The sequence below is a fragment of the Poecilia latipinna genome, unplaced genomic scaffold (assembly GCF_001443285.1).
Source record: "Poecilia latipinna isolate Pla-1442-1.1 unplaced genomic scaffold, P_latipinna-1.0 Scaffold373, whole genome shotgun sequence".
Lineage (NCBI taxonomy): Eukaryota > Metazoa > Chordata > Actinopteri > Cyprinodontiformes > Poeciliidae > Poecilia > Poecilia latipinna.
In genome coordinates, this window is record NW_015112989.1 from 77,206 (window position 1) to 97,224 (window position 20,019).

Below are 20,019 nucleotides of genomic sequence, written 5' to 3' on the forward strand. Positions count from 1 at the left end.
CACTGCAGGGAAGATATTGACTACTCTCAACATAACCCCACTTCAAAAAGCAGATGGTTGTTTTCTGCTGCATCTGTTATTGACATCTTTATGAAACACTTAAAGTTCATGTGCTGCTTCCTGTTTTTATGAGGACACTAGAAAGCTCAGGCTGGAACTGACAGGTTGAGTTGCTGCTGCCCCTAGTGGTGTGGAGGTTCAGTTTAAAGAAGTTATCTTTGAGAAAAAAAGTCTTTTGTCAGCAATCTGTGACTGAACACTTGCCTTCACAGTGGTAAGCATTAAAGTGCATCAGTAGTGTGTAGAGGAACCAGCAGGGGGTGCTGTTATCTATCAGGACACTAAAGAAGCAGAAGCGCTACATGATCTGAACTAATCACGACAAATAAAGCCAGTTTGTTTAATGTTCATATCTAAAAGTTTGGGTAATTATTTTTCATGTAACTTTCTGAAGCTCAGCCTGAGAATCACTGAACCTGACAGACAAACGGGGGATTTTTCCTTTAAACCTACAGAGACAAAGTCTGGACTGAAGTGAACATCTGATGTTTGATCTCATGGTTTCTCTCCTTTTTTTTAAAAAAAGAAAAATATTTAAATGTGCTGATGTTGCCAGGAAAATGTTTTAGCAGCTGTACAGTTTTGAAGAAATTTAAATTAAGAAATGAAAAAAAAAACAAAACAACATGAGTGAGTTTATGTGTTGGAAAACCTGCCGAACGATCACGGTTGGTGAAATGTCTGATGGTGTGTAAATCTGACGAGGGTGGAGCTGCTTGGACCGCCGAGCGCAGCCCTGCGTCTAAAGCTGAGTATTTTTGTTTGTGTGAAAGAAAAAAAAAAGGTCTAGTTTTTATAATCCTTTTTATAGAAATATTGTTACTGGAGCGGAGGAGCTGTCCTATCGGCCGTCCCAGCGCTCACAGATTAACTGTCGCTCGGTGACTCTAACTTCACTGCCACAGATTAAAGAGCTGAAGTCACACGGAGGAAAGGAGAACGGTTCAGATGAAACACACTGGATGGATGGTTTAATAAGAACCTAAACGTTATTGAAATCAGGTATGTAAGGAACAGACACAGGTCAGCACCATGTCATGCTGTTAGACAGCAGCTGCTCTCACACCGGTGTTATGACACCTCTGGTCCTGCTGGGAAGAATTAACGTCCGATTACAGCAGCAGAGCCAGAAATAATCTGCTGTTCTCATAGTTCAGAAAGAGAAATCAGATAAAATGAGTGTCGAGTCAAAGCTTTAGAAACTGGCCACCAAATCCAGATTCTCCCTCTGGAGCTGGAAAAATATCAGTCTGACCTAAAATACCTGATCTGATTATATAAATGGTAGAATGACGTTTCTTCTGACTTTTTACATCAAAAATATCTGAGATATGGATCCAAACTGTAAGCTCAATGTCTAAAGCAGGGGTGTCCAAAGATTTTTGTGTGGATTGAGAATTTTTATTTTTAATCAGGGTAAAATTATTACCAACATAATTTTCCTATAATGGAAAATGTAAAGTGCAACATTCATTTTTACAACCAGGCCAGTATAATAAGCAGAACCTCGTCTATCCAGAGACTTTTACTTCCTGCTGAACCCAAATCATATTTTTGAAACTATTGACAAGCATTTTGAGACACAAATCCTGTTCTGATTACAAACAATAAATTGTTCAATAAATCTGTCCAAAGCCCAAAGAATTGGGAAGCTGATGTCTTAATATAGCAAACGTGTAAAATCCTTTAAGTTTTGGATCTACGGTGAATAACATCTTTTTCCTGAAAGAAAAAAAAATCTGACCACTTTATTTGTTGGACTTTAGTATTTCTTTTTTTATTTCTTGGCCTGTGATTACTTTTGAGAGAAGGTTTGGACGCCCCTGGTCTGAACCACTGAGTCTTTATTTCCGGTGTTGCTGATCCGACTGAAGTCGTTTTCCAGTGACGAAACGTTTAGTGACCCGCTCAGCCTGAACCCAGCTGTGGTTCTTCAGGGCCGACCGACTCCTCTTCCTCACATCACCTCTGTCAGTGTTTGGCTCCTGTGTGTTTCTGCAGATGTTACTGACCTCACACACACACAGACACACACATCTGGAGTGTGTTTTTAGCAGAAAGCAGTCCATTGGAGCTCCTAGAAAAAGTGGTCTTTGAGTAGCCATCTTTTAGGATGTGACTTACTTCATTGTTGTGCTTTGTTCTGATGCACAGTTTTAGTTTGACTTTTTGTTTGTTTGAAGAGTTCCTAACCTGAGTGGCTTCTGGTTGATCACAAGTCCAAATAAATGCTTTTGTTTTAAATAAGACTAAGATCAACTTTTTAACTCTGTGTGTCTGAAGCATGGTTAATCCAATAAAATATTTTTTGTAGTCTTCCCATGAAAACAAGAAAAATGCAGTTTAGATTATTTTTTTTTTTATAAACTGAACAACCGTTTTTCAGAACTGTACCACAGAGCAGAATACAGCAGTTAATGTATATAAAATGTCTATTATGAGTAATAAATGTTGTACCTGTACAGTTTGCTGCTTCACTTCTTGTGTGGAGTCTATTACTGTTCTCCAGCAGAACGCCAAGAAAAGTTCTAGAAGTTTCCGTTTTTCTGTCCTGGTTTCTTTGTAATGACTAAATACATTTTTGGTTTTTACCTTTTTCACACTGAAAGTTGGCGTCTGGTTTGCTGCTACTCAGAGAAAAACTGCTGGTTTTCTCTGGTTTACTCTAATGACTCGGAAGCAGCAGCGACTTCAGACTGTTCAGGTTTATTAGACATGAGTGGATGGAGCAGATTTACAAAGAAATATTTAGTACATTTACAGAAGAGAGCCGATATAAAACAGAGGTTAGCTAGGAAACAGGAGGATCGGTTTTATTGGTGCACAGGTCACTTCTGTCCAAGTTGAGAGAGCTGAGAAAAAAAAGAAAGAGGTGGTCAGCAGGGGGCAACAACAACAACACACATACACACACACACACCACAGTCATGCAGCAGGTGAACAGTAGAGGTGTGTGTTCTGACCTGCTTCATGAACTGAGCTGCGTTGAAGAGCTCACTGCAGCCGTAAACCACCTTCCTCCCAGGTTTTGACTGAAAAATAAAAAAAGACCAAGAGGATTTTTACGTAGTTAGAAAGCAAAACATCGAGACAGGAAATAAATCCACAGTTTCCTGAACATTTCTAGCACAGCTGGTAAAATGTAACAGAAGAGGAACCAGCCTGGTCATCTTCAGGTTTGGACCCGGTTCTGACTCTCTGGGAATTCTGGCCCAGCCATCGTTGATGGTTTTGTGAAGACGACTTTTTTTTTTTTTTTTACCTTACAGAACGACTGATGACCTGACATACAGAGCTGTGAAAAAGGATTTGCTCCCCTAGAAGTTACAGTGGACCAGGTAACTGTATGAACAAGAGCATAACTTGGCACAGATGTTCCTAGGGAATTATTAAAAGATAAATAAATAAATAAAAACGTTAGCCACTGAAAGATGGCGGCCATTTTCCAAGATAGTTCTTGACAAGATGAATAGTTCTGGTGTTGAATCATAACATAACTGGAGCCAAAGAAACCACGTTTTGATTTTTCCACATGGCCCCACATTGTCGTGGAAAATATGTTTTTGCACTAAAATTGCCAATTAGACATTTGGTGTCAAATCATAGCCACATATTTTGAATCATAGAAATCATATTTATATTTTTGGTTATGTGTTTCCTTGTTCTGGTGGAAATTTTTCAAAATGGCTTTAATGGAGAATGTTTAAACTACAAATCAGCTAATTGTAGAAGGCTACAATTAGCTGATTGTGGAGATGGCTAACCAAAACGTTAGCTTCATGAAATACTAAATTTGTAAACAAGAATCTTAGCTCTGCTTATGTGGCTAACCTTAGCGTAGTCCACCAGGTTCTGGTACTCGATGTAGTTTCCTCCTCCAACCACAAACACGATGGCCTGAAACACACAAGATCTCACTGAGGCATAGAGGAAAGCAACACACACATCCAACACATGATCACGGCCATGTGGACAACACCAAATAGGTTATGTTTAAATAAAAAGGAAAAAACAATCAACATCAGAGGGTTGTGGTTGCTTGGTGACCAGTTGAGTTCAAAGTTCAATAATTCTGATCTGTATTGGTTTTCTGTAATATGCTGCCAACTTTAAAATAACATTGATGGAGGTGATCTACCATCTAACTGACCCTTTATACTAAACCTCTAACTTTCTGACTGTAAATCCATCTTGTTCTGGGAATGAAAAGGAATCCATCATAGTTCCAGACACTAAACGTACCTCCTGAAATGGATTTTTGTTCCTGGGAATGGAGCTGAAAAAGAAGTGAGTGAGTTATGAGACAGTCCGCACAGCGCCGTCTGATTCTGCTCATCTGTTAGGGGAGTTGCTGATTCTTGTCCTACCTCTCGCTGCCCCGCAGCATCTTTGGGTCAAAGTAGCGATAATCATCAGTTTCCTGAAAGAAAAAAAAAATATCAGAAACAGAGAGATGAAAATTATGAAAACGCTGTAGATGCACACCTCCTGCATTTTGAACTAGGGATGAACAATGTATCTCTTAACATACTGATATCAGTCCAAAAATAAAACTGGGCCAAAATGAACAAAAAATATTTATTTTTCATCTTCAGCAAAGCAACAAAAACTCACAGGTTGAGATTTCATTTCCATCAGGTTGTCCACAATCCGAGTGACTGGAAGGTTCTGAAGACAACACAAGTTGTTTAAGTTTCAGTAACACTTTTTTGTACACATATACATGACAATAAAATAACCAGACATATTGTCCAGGTTCAGTTAAAGCACATTTGTTCATGTCTAAACTTGACTGATACTGTTAAATACAGAAATGAAGACTGATCTAAATAAGTCTTCATGACTTCCTGCCATCTGATGACAGTTTTTGGTTTTTTTGCTAAACATATTTGACTCACATGCTGTTTGAGCCCCAGGTTCTTCACTCCCTCCATGACAAACTGAGAGCCAGTGTTCATGACTCTGGAGAACAGCCTGAAGCAGCAGAGGAGGACAGCGTTATGCTAACGTACTTCCTCTAAGGAGCTTCAATCAGGCAGCTAAAACATCAAATACATGAAGACTTAAGCTTTCCTCAAGAAAAGTACCCAAAACGAAAAACAGCAGCCATGTTTCAGACACTGTTTGGAAAGTTTTTCTTCTTAAAGTGAGTAGGTAGAGCTTATATTCATGAGTGCTCAATAGTCCAGGTATTACGATATTATTTTTTTAAGCCTTCTTTCGTGAAATATAGTAAAATAAAGGTGAAAGGTTGTGCTGTGACTGTAAAACTTTTAATCAAGTAATTGCAAAATCTGTAATTAATCAGATTTTAATCAAAAACTATATATCAACAAAAATAAGCAACATTGGAAATACTTAAAATCTAATGTCCGAAGTAAAATCCTTATCAGTACGAATAAAACAGGCTGGCTGAACAGAACACTGTAAGAATGAGCAGCAGAGTGAAGGCCGGTTACCCCATCGGTTTGACTCCACTGTTGCCATAGTTAGCTGGGCCGGAAGCCATTTTGGTAAACGCCCTGAGGAGAAACACAAAAACACAAAGTGAGCAACCAACACAACCAACTTTACTTTTAATGTTCCACCAGTGGAACAAAGAAACACAAAGAACATTTTCGCTGTTTACAAATTTGTCACAAAATTCAGGAGATGCTGATTGAAGATCCCTTTATACTTCACAGGAACAGAAAAATGTCTCCTCACTGCCGGAGCTGCAGGGCTAAAATAACAGCACTCCTGTTTCAGAGCTCTTCAAGAATATTTTCTTAAATGAGTTTCAGAGAAATATGAAGGTTGTGTGCAGCAGTGGGAGAGATAATGAGGGAGTCCTGGGTCTGGGTTTTTGTGCAGTATGAAAACATTGTGGCCAGAATAACTTTGTTCTCGCCGTCTCAACGCATTTCTCTGCTCTTGAGAAACCAATATTTAAACCATAACCACCACAAACAGCCAATCTGTGATCAAACTGTTTGGAGGATTTATCTTTATTAAGCTAATTTATTTTTATCTTTGTATAGTGACTTCATGTCAACTCAATCAATATTCAACAGTTAAATGTTAAAGTAACAGACGGAGAGAAGCTAAGGACTTACTTCCACTGTTTAATGTAGTTTAGAGGTGAAAGGTCACAGTCTGCGTCCAACAAAGCCTTCCTGTACTGCTCCAAATCAGACTACGAAAACACACACAGAGCAAAGTTACTAACATGGACATTAGGATTTCTCACAGCTTTAGAACCTTATGGCAGAATTTAAAGGTCTTAGCGCCGTCAGTATCCCTCATGAAGGAGAACAACTTCCTGTTCCAGGAAAACCGTTTATCCGCCACTGCCGGTGGCCATGGAACTAGCTTGAGCATTCAGAACGGGTTCTGTCATGGTGAACTAGTTGTAGCGTAACAGAGAGCATTGGGGAGGGTGTGAGCAGCAAACATATGAAGTGATTGACAGCACTAAGACCTGCCCCCTGGCTCTGATTGGTTGTTTTTGACTGTATTTCTGCAGATGGCAGCAGGACCACAGGGAAAAGACAGAGGAGCTCCTGTTAAGTTGTAAGTAGCATACTCCGCATGTGTGAGATGTAAGGTAGTGGGAGGCGGGGCTAGAGCTGTAGTTTTTTCATTCTGTTGTGTGAGGAGTGCGGGAGCGCATGTTGTTAACTGTTAATGGCGACCATTAAAGTGTGGATGCTAAGGTCAGCAGTGTCATTATTGAGTCAACAGCTCCATTTGACCACCGATTCTCTGACTCATGTTAAACTGTCACAACACAGTGACAATTTAACAAATATGTAAAAAAACAAAAACAAAAAAAACATATTTTATAAAAGTTACATAGTACAGCTTTAATGCCAAGTGTGTGACCAAAGGACAGTGTGCTGGGCAGAGTGTTACCTCTGAAGGAACCTGCTGAGCTGTGATGTAGTAGATGAGGAAGAGTCTCATTTTATCCTCTGGAGTCCCCGCTGTCCAACAGAAACATTCACACACACAGTCAGTACATCGCTAACATACAACATGTACAAACATTTATAAGGTGAGTGTCTGTGTGTATGTATGTGTGTGTGTGTGTGTGTGTGTGTGTGTGTACCGTCTGGGTCACCGATGACGTCCAGCAGTGACTTGTCTATGGTTGATTTGCTCATCAGCTTCTCTTCATACTCAAAGTAAACATCCAATTTACGACTCTGAGGACAAAAACAGAATGAAGTCAGTATGAAGGAGCAGATCTCGCACCTCATATCACTGAAGTACTGACACCAACAGTCTGACCCACTAGTTATTGATATATGTTAGAGAATATGCCTGTTTACAGCAATGACCAGGCATATTTTCTGATACAGCAAAAAGAAAAAGGACCCTTTTAATGTATAATGCATAATGTAATCTAGCTTTGATAAGAAGAATCTGATCCTTCTGATTTGTTTTTGTACTTTAGTGGATGTTCTGTCCTGGCAGCATGGTCAGGCATTATGGTGCACAGCAAAAACAAAAACCTTACCCAGGATTTATGTCAGGTTTCTGGTGAAAATGTCTTAGTACACCTGAAATTAGACAAAACTAACTGACAAGTACATTTAAAGCAAGATACAGGAGCTTGTTTTAAGTCAATAATTCTTTAATATTGATTAAAAAAATGCTAGCAAATTTTTCACCTATCACATGGGGGAAAAATATTTTCATAAGCTAAATAATCAGTCAGTGGATCAAGTACTATTTATCTATTGTCAAGAATTATTTACTTAAAACAAGCTTACAGAAAAGATACTTGTACGTTAGTTTTATCTCATTTCAAATGTACTAAGATATTTGACCTAAAAAGTAGATAAAAAAAACTTGGTAAGATTTTGGTGCTTTTGCTAAAAACTTTATAAGTTAAAGATCCCAAAACCAGGTAATATGTTGGTATGTTCAGGTTTCAAACAGCAGGCAGCCAGACAGCCTGCGGTACCTTAATGTGGTCAAGCACGGCAGTGGCAACGTTTGTGTGAAGATCAATCAGTCTTTTCTTCTCCAGGAGCTCAGGCAGAGAGCTGGAGACAACAGGACAATGGAGCAACACATTAATGCTAAAACTGACATTAAATTTCTCACCAGGGACATCTTTCTAAAGAAGTTATGCTTTAGACAAACACATTGTGTTGAACGTCTTCAAAACTGATTTAAAAATACAGACTGAGTATCAAACAGTGGGGAAGAAAGGAAGAAAAAGGCAGCTGAAATCCAAAATACACATTTGATTCTTTCTGATAGAACCTCTGATATAACCTGAGTCACGTAGCTCCAGGAGGACATTAGCAAAATGAGGAATGCCTTGTAATCTCTAAAACCTTTGGTTCAATTAGAGAATTTCATCCATTTGGGGAAAGGTACGTTGTAACAAACTCAAGCTTTCAGTTACTCAGCCCCTGCCTGGTCTTATTACTCTGATAGGATCAGCAATCCAGACAGATTTTTGATTCTGTGATTGCCGAAAATAATAAGAAAAAAATATATCAACAGATTCCTGATTTCTTTGCTCTAATGCAAGTGCTATTGCTCTAATTTTTACTTTGATGTGAGGAGAAGAAAAAAATAATAACAAAATTCCTTGCAAATATTTCTGAAGTAGCACCACAAAATGAGTGGTTATATTGCAAAAGACATAAAAATAAAAATAAATCACACAATACAATCAGGAAATCCAGGACGGTCTGGACTAGACTGAGATAACAACATAACATTTTTAAGACTTATTCTTTAAGAGCTACAGATGTGCTAAATGTAACTTCCTGTTTCTGCTCATTCTATGATGCTTCTATTAAGGCATCATCCTCTAAGCCAGTGGTTCCCAAACTTTTTCTTCTGCGCCCCCCCAGTGGTGACGGGGGGGGCATCGACTTTTTTGGGGGCAAAATGAATGTACGTAGCTGAAAATAGACACCAACATCGGTAGCCTACAAGGTACTTGTTAAGCTTGTTAAGCTGAAGGTTCTGTATTGATATTAGCTAGTCATCTTTTAGCTAACATTGCATCCAACAGCTTTACTCAACTCAGTCGGTTAGTTTGGAGGGAAAAACTGAAAAGTTCTTTGCGTTTTGCTGGTTTGCTGCCATGATTCTAACACAAACCTACGTAGCTCCACAGCAGCAGCAGGTCTCCTTCACAGGTGGAAACCCAGCGCGAGCGCCGTAGCGCTCATGTTGCGTTTAAAGGCGGCTCGGAAAAACAGGTTACAACATGTTAAACAGTTTTAACTGCTGATAAAAGTGACAGAGGACACAAATATGGGAAGTGTGGAAGCCTCTACTGTATCAAACTGACAGGAATAACAGAGAGTTGGCCATTCTAAGGTAAAAACCCAGCGCATACAGTGTTCATGTTTTTTTCTTTCATCCAGACGGCTTCCCGCGCCCCCCCTGCAATGACACGGCGCCCCCTCCAGGGGGCGCGCCCCACAGCTTGGGAACCTCTGTTCTAAGCAAAGTAACATGAATCTAGATGGAGATCCATGGACTATTAAAGCATGGCTCTCCTCTTCTCTGTTCCTTCTCACCTGACGGCTGAGGTGAGCTTGGCTGTGTTGTCTGACAGCATGCTGATGGCTCCTTCATCCTCGCCATCCAAACCCTGGACAAGAACACATCTGTCGTTAGTAAACTTCAATCAGTGTCAGACTGAAAGATTTCAGTAAAGAGTGGTTTTTAGGTGTTGCGCGTGTTTGTGTGAGGCTAACCATAATGCTTTTCAGCCGTTTGACCTCGTCTTCCTGGGCTCTGTATGCATCAAGCTCTTCCTGGACCGACTCTGCCACCTCTGGGAATGGACTGTTAGAAAGACAGCAACATAGCAACAGACAGGCAACAGGCGTTTTTTTATTTAAATAAGGTATAGAAACCAAACAGTGTCAGAAACCTCAGTAATTAAAGGGGCAGGTGGTGCCATTTTAAAGCACAATCAAGCAACTATGTTAACTTCAGCTGTTAAAAAAAATTCTATATACATCAAAAATTATATGTTATTTTTGATATATATATTGTACACTGTTACGTTGTAACCCTGTAGCAACATTTTTAATCAGCATTGTACTGAGAGGTAGCTCCTAAAACTCAGCAGATGAGCAGTTCCACCAGATGTTTGCTAATTGCTGCCGGCTAGTCTGAAGGAGGAGGGCTGCTCTGTGAGGCAGAAGCTGGGAAACTCAGAAACTGCAGCTCTGAGGAGGAGCTGTGTCTTGGAGGCGGAGCTAGGTCCACCCAGGTATTTTGCACAGATGAATGGTTGCCATGGAGCATAAAGGATTTATCAAACATGCACGAAAAAAAATCAAGGCAACATTCCAGGTGTGTTTTTGATGAGGGAATAACATTATAATATCTCCTAATACTCAATTTTACATGATACTGTCCCTTTAATGACCTCAGATATACAGAAAAAAAAATCACTTATTAACTTCAGGACAGAACAGAATCATCTAGTTCTCATCTAGACATTAAGGTACAAGCTACGTGAAATTTGAAGTCAAATTGTTCTAAACTTGATTTAGAAAATGGCGGTTAAAACTCCTGGTGATCTTTGTGAAACATGTTGTTTAGGAACTGACCTGCCCTTGTGCTTCTGCCAGAACTTATCAGCAGCAGTGAGGTCATACGTCTTCTTGGTCTTTTTCTTTGGTCTGGCGCCAGCGTGTGATGGATCGGTCCCCCCTCCCTCCTCCATCATCACCCTATTCAGATGGAAGTCCTGATGGACACAGAAAACAGGTCATGTTTAGTCTGCATGTCTACCAAGAGCTGAGACATTCTAAAAGGTTTTAGTATAAAACGGTTCAACATTAAAAAAAATTTTTAAATCACTGATTAATTGATCCATCTGTAAATTTAATTTTTAATGCAGTTTGTTCTGCATTACATGAAACATTTTACTCAGACAGGCCAACTCACCAGGACATCATGGATCAGGGCCTGATAGGTCCAGGTGTGGTGAAGGGGCGTGGCCATGTCCATGTTGCGGTCTGCTAGAACCAGAAGGGGCCTCTGGAAACTGGTAAGGACAAAATCCATCATGGGTTATGGAGATCACAGAGCAACATGTCTGACCTGTTACAGAACATCACATCATCTCTCTCTAGTAAACATCTTTTGTATTTTCAAGTTTCAGATTCAAACAATCAAAGTTTTTTTCAGCAGCTTGTATTTTTTGCTCAAATATTCAATCATTAGCTCTACGCTGTTGTTAAAATCAACCTAGTCCTGGGCAATAAATACATTTTTCTGTTTTTGAGAATTTAATTTTTGGAGAATCAGATTGTTTTTTTCCATCAATGCTCTCTGAGTTTCCACAATTCAGAGTGTTGTCAGGTCACACAGCAACTACTATCTATTTTGGCAAGTGTGTTTTACAGCTTCTATTTATTTCAACTATAAATTCAGGTCAACCCACAGAATGAAAGATTTAAATAATAGCAAGTTTTTAAATATATTTGCTGTCACTTTTTAATTGAAAAGTTTGGGATGTTGTTAAATTAAAATCAGAAATTAAATTTGGGATAGTAGTTCTGTCTCTCTTTTTCTCATAGTTCAGGTAGCATTTATTAACACTTTACAAATCCTCCATCACGTTCAGCCCTAAAGATCCATCTATTAAGTTATGCTTTCAAGCTAAATGTGCTAATGGTTGCTGATAAAGATAATAATTATGTACACAGAGTGAGTGAAAGATGAAAGCTGGTTCTGTTGATATTTACACTTCGGCACAAATCAGTTACAACAACAGTGACGGTACTGAAATATAAAATGCTAAACTTTAATAAAAAGTTAAAAAGTCACATTAGCTTCATTGTCGTTAATTTGAGCAACTCAACGATTGTAATGACTGATTAAAATCTAGTTTAACATAAAAAACATTCTACTGTTCACCGACCTGAACTGTCCGGCAGTCATACTGTCTCCGGTAAACAGACTATTTCTGGCGTCCCGCAGGTTCTCACGGAGCTTTTTATCCAGCTTCTGTACACACAACACAATATACACAAAATACATCGATCTGTTGGAAATTCTTACTAAACAAAATCAAATGTCTCCTGTTCAATACGGTATAATATCCCTTGAAAATGGAGAACTTAACTGCAGACACAGATAAGAACATAAAATAAAAACGAAAACTTAAAAGTGGAAAAGATTCACTGCAAATGCTTCATTCCTGAACATGCTAAGCTTCCTGGTCTGTTGAAACACATTTAGAGAGAAAAAAAATGACAGAGACACCAAACAATCTCTCTTTAACCCATCTATTCATATTCAAAGGGTTGAGAATATTTTTGGTTTAAATGATCAATTCATATGATAAAAAAAAAAGAAATTAGGCATATTGGAACATATCAGGAATGTAATTGGAAATGTTTAGCTTTCACAACACTTCCAAAACTTCCTCCAAAAGTGTCAGAAGGTTTCCAGCTTCTATCTGACAACTTACCACAGCCACCATCTCTGCAGCGTTTCCCCTGGGGCATCGGATGATTGGCACTGCACCTGAATCACAATGTCACATACCGATTAAATGTCAGAAATTTCATAAAGCTGGTTACTTTTTACCCTGCATCTAAACAGGAAAATGCTTTGGTAAAGGTGATCATAACATCTAACCATTATGCAACACGGAGGAATCTCAGCTTCCATGTTAGATCTCAGAGGTAAAAGGACATTTACAGCAAAACAAGAAGCTGATTTGAGATCATTGACTCCATGTACAGATAACTACGACTCAAACAATTTAACAATATATAATTAGTTTTATTAGTAGTACTTAAGAATAAATAGACAAATCTTTGAAAAACAGCAAACATTTACATGTTCCAATTTAAATGAAACAAGTGTTAAAAAATGTACGGATGATAATAGTCACCTATCTATTGCCAACTTAGCAACTTTGAAAAAAGTCAATATCAGCCAAAATCAGATTTGGAAGATCAGGCTTTATAAAGATCAGTGATCGGCCAAAAAGAAACTGCAATCAGTGCAATTCTTATATTTTCTTTCAATTTGCAAAATTAAATGTATATGCAACTTGATGGCATGGTTTCAGTTTATTACATCTCCTTTTTAAAATAAAGTGCATCTAAGTGCAGTCGCAGGTGATCAGTGTGCATTGTGTGAGTGATTCCTCTTCTTTAGCAGTATGTAATGGCACTCACCCAGAGTAACAAAGAAACAGAAGAGGCTGTCTACGATGGTGTCCATTATGGCCTCCATGTCTGTGTCTTGGATGTCTGCTCTGTTGATGGCTGCACAGGTAAGAAAGGCAGAGACGGCTTACATTAACTAGGCCAGAACTGTAACTCAGTTGTGTATGTGTTTTAGAACGTTGTTCAGGAAAAATGGAGCAGCATTGAGAAGTTTGAAAGGTCAATATTTCCTTTAAAGCAGACGTCAGCACAATGATTGTTTATGACCTCAACTGAATGCTGTTTAAATAACACCTCACTTTTGATTCCAACAGAGCCTTTATGCATAAAGTTGAGGTTAAATGATTACAAAAAATCCCACTCATATGACTGAGTGATGGTTGCCGTCTACAGTTACACCTCTGGACCCGAGTGTTGGAAAACATTTAAGACTCATCACATGTGTTCAGGCTTTTATCAGTCCCTCCATCATGAAGAATGTGATGTTGTTATCTTTTGACGATACATTGACCTCACCAAGAAGAACATTCAGTTCAGCATTGATGCAACAGCATTGATCGGCCAGATATCAGAATTGACCAATTTTCTCCTGACTGGTTTTGATTGGCGATCATCATAAAAGACTGTTAACTCATTAAATACATGCATCAAAAGTAAGAATCCCACTGTTTTTTTGTTGTTGTTGCTTAAAAACACCTCAACATTTACGAGTAAAGTACTTTGACTTCACTTTTTTGCTTGAATAAAAATCAGACAGTGGTTAGGGACAGATGCTTTGATGTAGAAATGGGAAAAATCTCGAAATTCCTTAATTTTCTGTTGGATAGAGTCAATGAAAGAATCTACAGCACATGTTTTTCTCTATTATGTTACATTCTTTGAGGAAAAAAACAGAAGTGGTAAAAAATTATAATTTGCAAGTTATAGCTGCAAGAAAACTGGAAATTGCAGGGGATGAATGATCAAAGTCTGGTCATTCCAGTACAACTTAAAAACCCAACTCCTACAGACAGCTTCCAGCCATAGTTCCAGTTATAGAGCTGAAAAATCCATGCTATCCCAGAGGAAAAAACTATTTCAGAGCTATGACTGGAAGCAGATTACAAGTGAGAAAAGTGGAGTGTCATTACTGAGGTCACATAGAGATATAACAAGAAAAGATGTATATGACTGTATATTACCATGGTAAGAGATGAGCTCTTTGTTTTGGTGGCAGAGGATGAACATGTCATCTTCTAGGGTGATGAAGTTCAGGTACTGATCAAACACCTGCAAAATAAACACTATTAATATCAATCCACCGAAAATATAGGAAAACCTGTAACATGGCTTCTCATCTCATCTGCAGCTTATAGAAAACTAGATATGTACACTTTGTTTTTTCTTTTCAAAGCTAGTGGGTGTAATCAGATGCGTACAATAGTCTGGAAGTTAAAAAATAAAAATCAGAAGGAAACCTCTGTAAGAAAATGTTCTAGCTGTCTTCTCTGAGTTTATTTGCACACAGCAGTTAGTGAGACCTGGATCCATGTGATCCCTCAATACTGATGTTGATGCCAGGGCTGAACTGGACCACAGTACCGTCTCATTACATCCTCATAGTAATGATTGGTAGCTTACATGTTTGTAACCAGGGATGCACCAATTCACTTTCTTCACTTCAGATACTGATACCAATCTGATAGACAAAAATCTGAGTTGAATTGACTTAGAACTTTCATTTGTTCAGTTAGTGCAATTAGGAGTAGAACAGCCAATGTAAAATAAATAATAAAGAAACTGAAACTGACAAAAACAAACGGTTGTCTTCTTTGGTTAACCATGTTTAAAAAAAACTGCAAAAAAACCTTTAAAAATAATTCAGAACGTGCAATTAGGAGATCTAAATATAATATAAAATAAATAAAGCATGATCTTGGTAAGAGCATAAAGCATAGAATTAGACTGAATAGATCTGCCCTTATGGATTGGGAACATTGTCACCGTTACTCCATCTAGAATTTTTTTCAGTATCAGATATTAACATGGGATCGGTACATCTCTAATTGTAATGACATTTTCTCATTATCAATCCAAAACTTATTATATAGTTAATACAAGTTATTACCATCCAATAAGTCCATCTGATGATATGAACATATTTGTATCTGATTCTCCTGTGTTTAAACATAACATATTCAGCTAACACATGGCTAACATCAAACAGTAAATCAAAGGAAAGGACAAGACAGGACATGATCTGCTTGGTAAGTTCCACAATGTCCCTCAGAAATCAGTTCACTTCTATTAAGATGTTCACTGTGTCTACAACATTTTTAACAGAAACAAACTGAACTCTAACAAAGCCTAAAAACGGCTGATCTAAGCACAGTTACCTTGGTGACTTGGCTGACTGCATTAGCAGCCAGAGCAGCACTGGCAATGTCCTCCAGTTTACTCCGACTGATGGCAGAGATGAAGTTCAGGAAGTACGACTCATACAGCTGGCTCCTCAGATCCTACACACACAAAAGTTACACACAAAATGCCACTATGTCACACGTTGTTATTTAGCCACTAAATCCAGTGTGGTTCAGAAATTGATAATATATACTCAACAAAATTCTAAACGTAAAACTATTTTTCAGCTGTTTTGTCCCCACTGGGCATGAACTGAACTCAAAGATCTGAAACACAAAAGACCTCTTTCTCTCAAATATCGTTCCCAAATCTGTCCCAGAACCAGTCAGTATCTGGCCTGATGAAGGCTGACACATCGCCTTCACTTAGACTTAATCATCAAGCTGAGTCATGTTTCAGGTATCAGAGCTAAAATGTGGGAGCACCTGACAGATCCTGTCGATGTTCTCCTCTGTGGGCATTAGGAAGTAGATGGCAGGAACGTCGGGAATAGGATCTCTGTCTGAGTGAAGAAGACTACACATACAAAAATAAGGTGTAGCAGAACACTGTTTACATAAATACTACAAAAAACATAACTTTGTATTAGTGCTCAGTGTATTTTAACCAGCAGATTGGATCCTCTTGTAAGTTACAGTCCCTTTAAAATCCAAACAATGATTTTCATTTTTGCTTTTTAACAAACCTAAAAGCATTAAAAATGCTTTTCTATTTATAACATCTAATTTCAATGGTACAATTTCAAGACATAATAGTTGCTAGGATATTATTTTCCTGAAACAAATCAAGAAGCTGTGTGTGAAAAATGAAGTTAACCCTTTCTAATTTATATTAAGAGGGCATCTGCTGCAGTTGATCCAAGTCTTTGACTAATTCTTAGCAAAAAAAAAGGATAGTTAAATTTCTGCTTAAAGGATTAACCATATTAAATATGATAAATCAAATACTGAAATAATCTAAGTTAGTAATCTATTAATCATTAACTGGAGCATACAGACTCAAAAACGGCCATATGCTGAAAGAATAACACAATGAGAGCAGCAATTAAACCCAAATTATTTATTCAGGAAGGATTTTAATACTAAGTAGCTTTATAACGTTTTATTACAAATTTCAAACTTTTACATTTTTTCTCTTTGTTATTTTTGTTTGTTTTTTTTTAAGCGATATTGCTAAAGCCTGGCTGACTGTTTTGTACAGGGCTATAAAAAAACAATAAGACTGACTGCAACACCTTGAGCAGGTGGAACCTGGCTTTAAAACCCCTTTATTAGCAGCCATGTTGCCTCATGCAAATTAATCATCTCTAAGCCCTCTCCCTCAATCCTAGCTGTGATGAAGAAGAGTCAGACAAAAAGTGGATCATTTTATATAACTGTAGTTGGTGGCAGAAATATTTTAGAGTTGTTGGCTTCCATGCAGAGGCAAGTCAGTACTGTAGAAGGCACAAATCCAAGTAATAAAAATACAACAGTATATTTCTTACAGATGAAGAGTGATGCCCATGTCTCGCAGTTCTTTGACGGACAGCAGTGGAGAGATGATATCTTGACCAAATCTGTCGTATATTAACACCTGCAGAAAATCAATCATGTAAACATGAGAGGCCTGTGTTGTATTTTCTCCTTTGTTCTGCTGCTTGGGAGTCTAAAATGTGGTGGTGGCTTGTTGGTAACAGCATTCTTTTGTTTGTAGAAAACAACTGTACTGTACAACTGTGGCTAAGGGTTTGAAACTAACGTCCATCTTGTTTTCTAAAATTCTACTGCCTACAGAAGTTTAACATAGATTTCTTATCTATGAAAGGATTTTATTCTGAAAAATTCCACATTTATACCATGGGATACTGCATATGAGCTCGGGGGTTAAATTTTGATTGATGACAATGCATTCTGCTTATCAGTGCTCAACTTTGCTACAATTTTTGGCTTTGTTTCTGTTCTCTTCTCACTTTTTGTCATCTGAACACAAATACTCTGTGGGACAGGGTTGTTCTTCACCATCTTGATCCTGGATCATTGGGAAAAGTTAGTTTGAAGGGTTTATTCATGTCCTTCTAGACAAAACATGCCCTTAACCTAACTGACTGAGATACCTCCATCTGAAGCCGATCTCATCCACTGCTCTTATCTTCCTCGCCAAAGGTCTAAATATCAGCCACTGTCCTCTTCTGCTCTGCTGTGAGAGACGTTTGACTGACTGACTGGCCCACCAGGTCATGTCTGCATGTTTGCAGTTAACAATAGTCACTCCACTGTTGCCAACTCAGCAACTTTCTTGCTGTATTTAGTAACATTTCAGATAAAAAATAATAATAAATCATCATCAGCCAAAATCAGAATCGGCAGACCAGGATTTTTAAAGACTGGTGTTCAGCCAGAAAACTGCACTCAGTGCACCCCTAGAAGGGACGTATCATTATTTATTAAGGGACCACCCTACTAACTTTATGTCTGTGACTTTAATTGACCCAGCACAGGAGAAATGAGTGGCCCAGTGACCAAAGTGTTACCTTCCATACTGGCTCAGCTGCTGCGTTCTTCAGAGGAGGAGTGTTGAAGTTCAACATTCGCTTTAAGGCGACTGCAGAGACACAAAAACACCATTTACTCTCTCAACAAGTGCTCAGCTGAGCATCTTCTCATCATAAATATCTTCAACTGAAAAGATACATAAATCAGAAACTGTTCTTGGTAAATAAAGCACATAGAGTTTTTTTTACTTTTAAAGTTTTAAATGGGTTAGCCCCCCCTTATCTTTGGGACCTTTTAAATTTCCAGTCTGTGTCCAGAACTTTACGATCAAATAATCAGTTATTACTTACAGTTCCTCGAACTCGACTTAAGAGGAAAGGAGATCGAGCTTTTTCTGTTGCTGCTCCTGTTTTATGGAGTTACTTACCTTTCCAGATTAGATCTGCCCACAGCCTGGATCATTTTAAATCACTTCTTAAAACTCATTTTTACTCTTTGGCATTTAATTGACGTATTGTTTTGTGTTCTGTTTTGTTATTTTTGTGTTGTTTTTGTACAGCACTTTGGTGCAGTTTTATACCTGTTGTAAAGTGCTATATAAGTAAATTTGACATTGACATTAGAGGACAGGTTTTGGTTTTTAGAGAAATCTTTGGGACATATGCAACCTTACATTTATTTTATGCAATTGCCATGGGACTGGCAATTCTCTAATCTTATTCCTACAGAAATTCAAAAAAGGAACCAAAAACAGCAGCACTTTGTCTCGCGACAGCAATGGAGAGATGATAAATTAGAAAAAGTAACAGATCAAAATTTAAAGACAGATTTAAATAGCCAAAATGTTCCAGAATCACAATTAGCACCACTTTGTACAAATCCCATGTAAGGTTGGTAGGTAATCTTTTAAGTTCACTAAAATCTTTCTTTTGAATGGCAGTATTCATGTTTTGGAGCCGTCCATCCTGAGTCAGAGCATCAATCTGATTTTAGGTCCCTGTGAAGGGATCAAAACATTAGGGGGGGAATAGACATAATGTGAACTAAATTGTGTACAATAAGTGATCTTTTCTCTCATTTTCTTTTTTTTATTCCTTTTGAATAGCTTTGGCTACAACGGTAGCTGAATATATATTTGGGTGTCAGATCTAAAAATGTTCCATGGGAATGAAATTTGATATATTCCTGCTGAAATGTTTTGACATTTTATGTCCCCTTTAAAATTATGGGTAATGATGATGACTGTCGGACCACAAGTAAATATCAGAATTAGACCTATACTATTACATCCCACGACTTAAAGAAATATAATTTAGGGATTGTCGGCAACATAATGTATGGATGTATGGATAAATTTCTTTGTAGATCCAGGAGTTTCACGTGAACACTTGTGTTTGAAATACATGAAGCCTTCAGCGTTAGCAGCAGGCTAGGACCATCTAGTTCTTCCGCTTGAAACCATTCACCACAAACAGCTGACACACTGCCACTGCGACTGACACTTTCATTATTAGGAATTTAATACAAGTGGCAGATAAGTTAAGGCAGTTTCTCCCGTAAAGCCGCTGCTACGGGAAGCGACTCCACCGGCGGCTAGCTTGTGAAGCAGGCGGGCTATGAGCCAGTTAGGAGGCTGACACGCAGTTACAGATGCTCAGGTTCTGACCCGGGTCTTTCAGAACAGCCTGCCAGTAATTTGGCTGCCCTCCTGGCGCACAGGAGTTTCTACCAGAAGGAAAAAAAATACTTTCGCTCACCTGTTTGCTTTTCTCGGACAGATGTCGCCATGTTTTATGTTGATAATGATGACGAAACCATTGACGTGGCAGCAGCCTGGACGGACGTAGTCCTGCTTTAGAGATTAGTGGATTGCGAAGAGGTATCACTCTGGTTCTTTTCCTGGAAACTTCACTCTGTTGGAT

At 38.4% G+C, this 20,019-nt stretch overlaps 1 protein-coding gene across 1 annotated transcript; it reads right to left on the minus strand.

Annotated features, from left to right (window-relative positions):
- Positions 1-230: 230 nt before the first annotated feature.
- scfd1 (sec1 family domain containing 1) lies at positions 231-19,960 on the minus strand. Its single transcript, XM_015036575.1, has 25 exons — positions 19,855-19,960; positions 18,136-18,206; positions 17,110-17,198; positions 16,049-16,139; positions 15,599-15,721; positions 14,405-14,492; positions 13,233-13,322; positions 12,515-12,570; positions 11,963-12,048; positions 10,984-11,083; positions 10,644-10,783; positions 9,777-9,867; positions 9,597-9,670; positions 8,012-8,093; positions 7,151-7,247; positions 6,955-7,025; positions 6,156-6,235; positions 5,520-5,582; positions 4,959-5,034; positions 4,675-4,728; positions 4,428-4,480; positions 4,303-4,336; positions 3,892-3,957; positions 3,024-3,092; positions 231-2,912 (listed from the first exon to the last, which is right to left on the minus strand). The coding sequence occupies exons 1-25, from the start codon at positions 19,883-19,885 to the stop codon at positions 2,889-2,891; spliced, it is 1,899 nt and encodes a 632-aa protein (XP_014892061.1). The 5' UTR covers positions 19,886-19,960; the 3' UTR covers positions 231-2,888.
- Positions 19,961-20,019: the final 59 nt, after the last annotated feature.

Excerpts from the sequence above, each read along its gene's own strand:
- scfd1 (XM_015036575.1), bottom strand. The coding sequence starts at position 19,885 with ATGGCGACATCTGTCCGAGAAAAGCAAACAG. Across the intron at positions 7,026-7,150 it reads CGTCATCGGTGACCCAGACG|CGGGGACTCCAGAGGATAAA; the intron begins GTACACACACAC and ends TCTGTTGGACAG. Across the intron at positions 4,337-4,427 it reads ATGCTGCGGGGCAGCGAGAG|CTCCATTCCCAGGAACAAAA; the intron begins GTAGGACAAGAA and ends CTTCTTTTTCAG.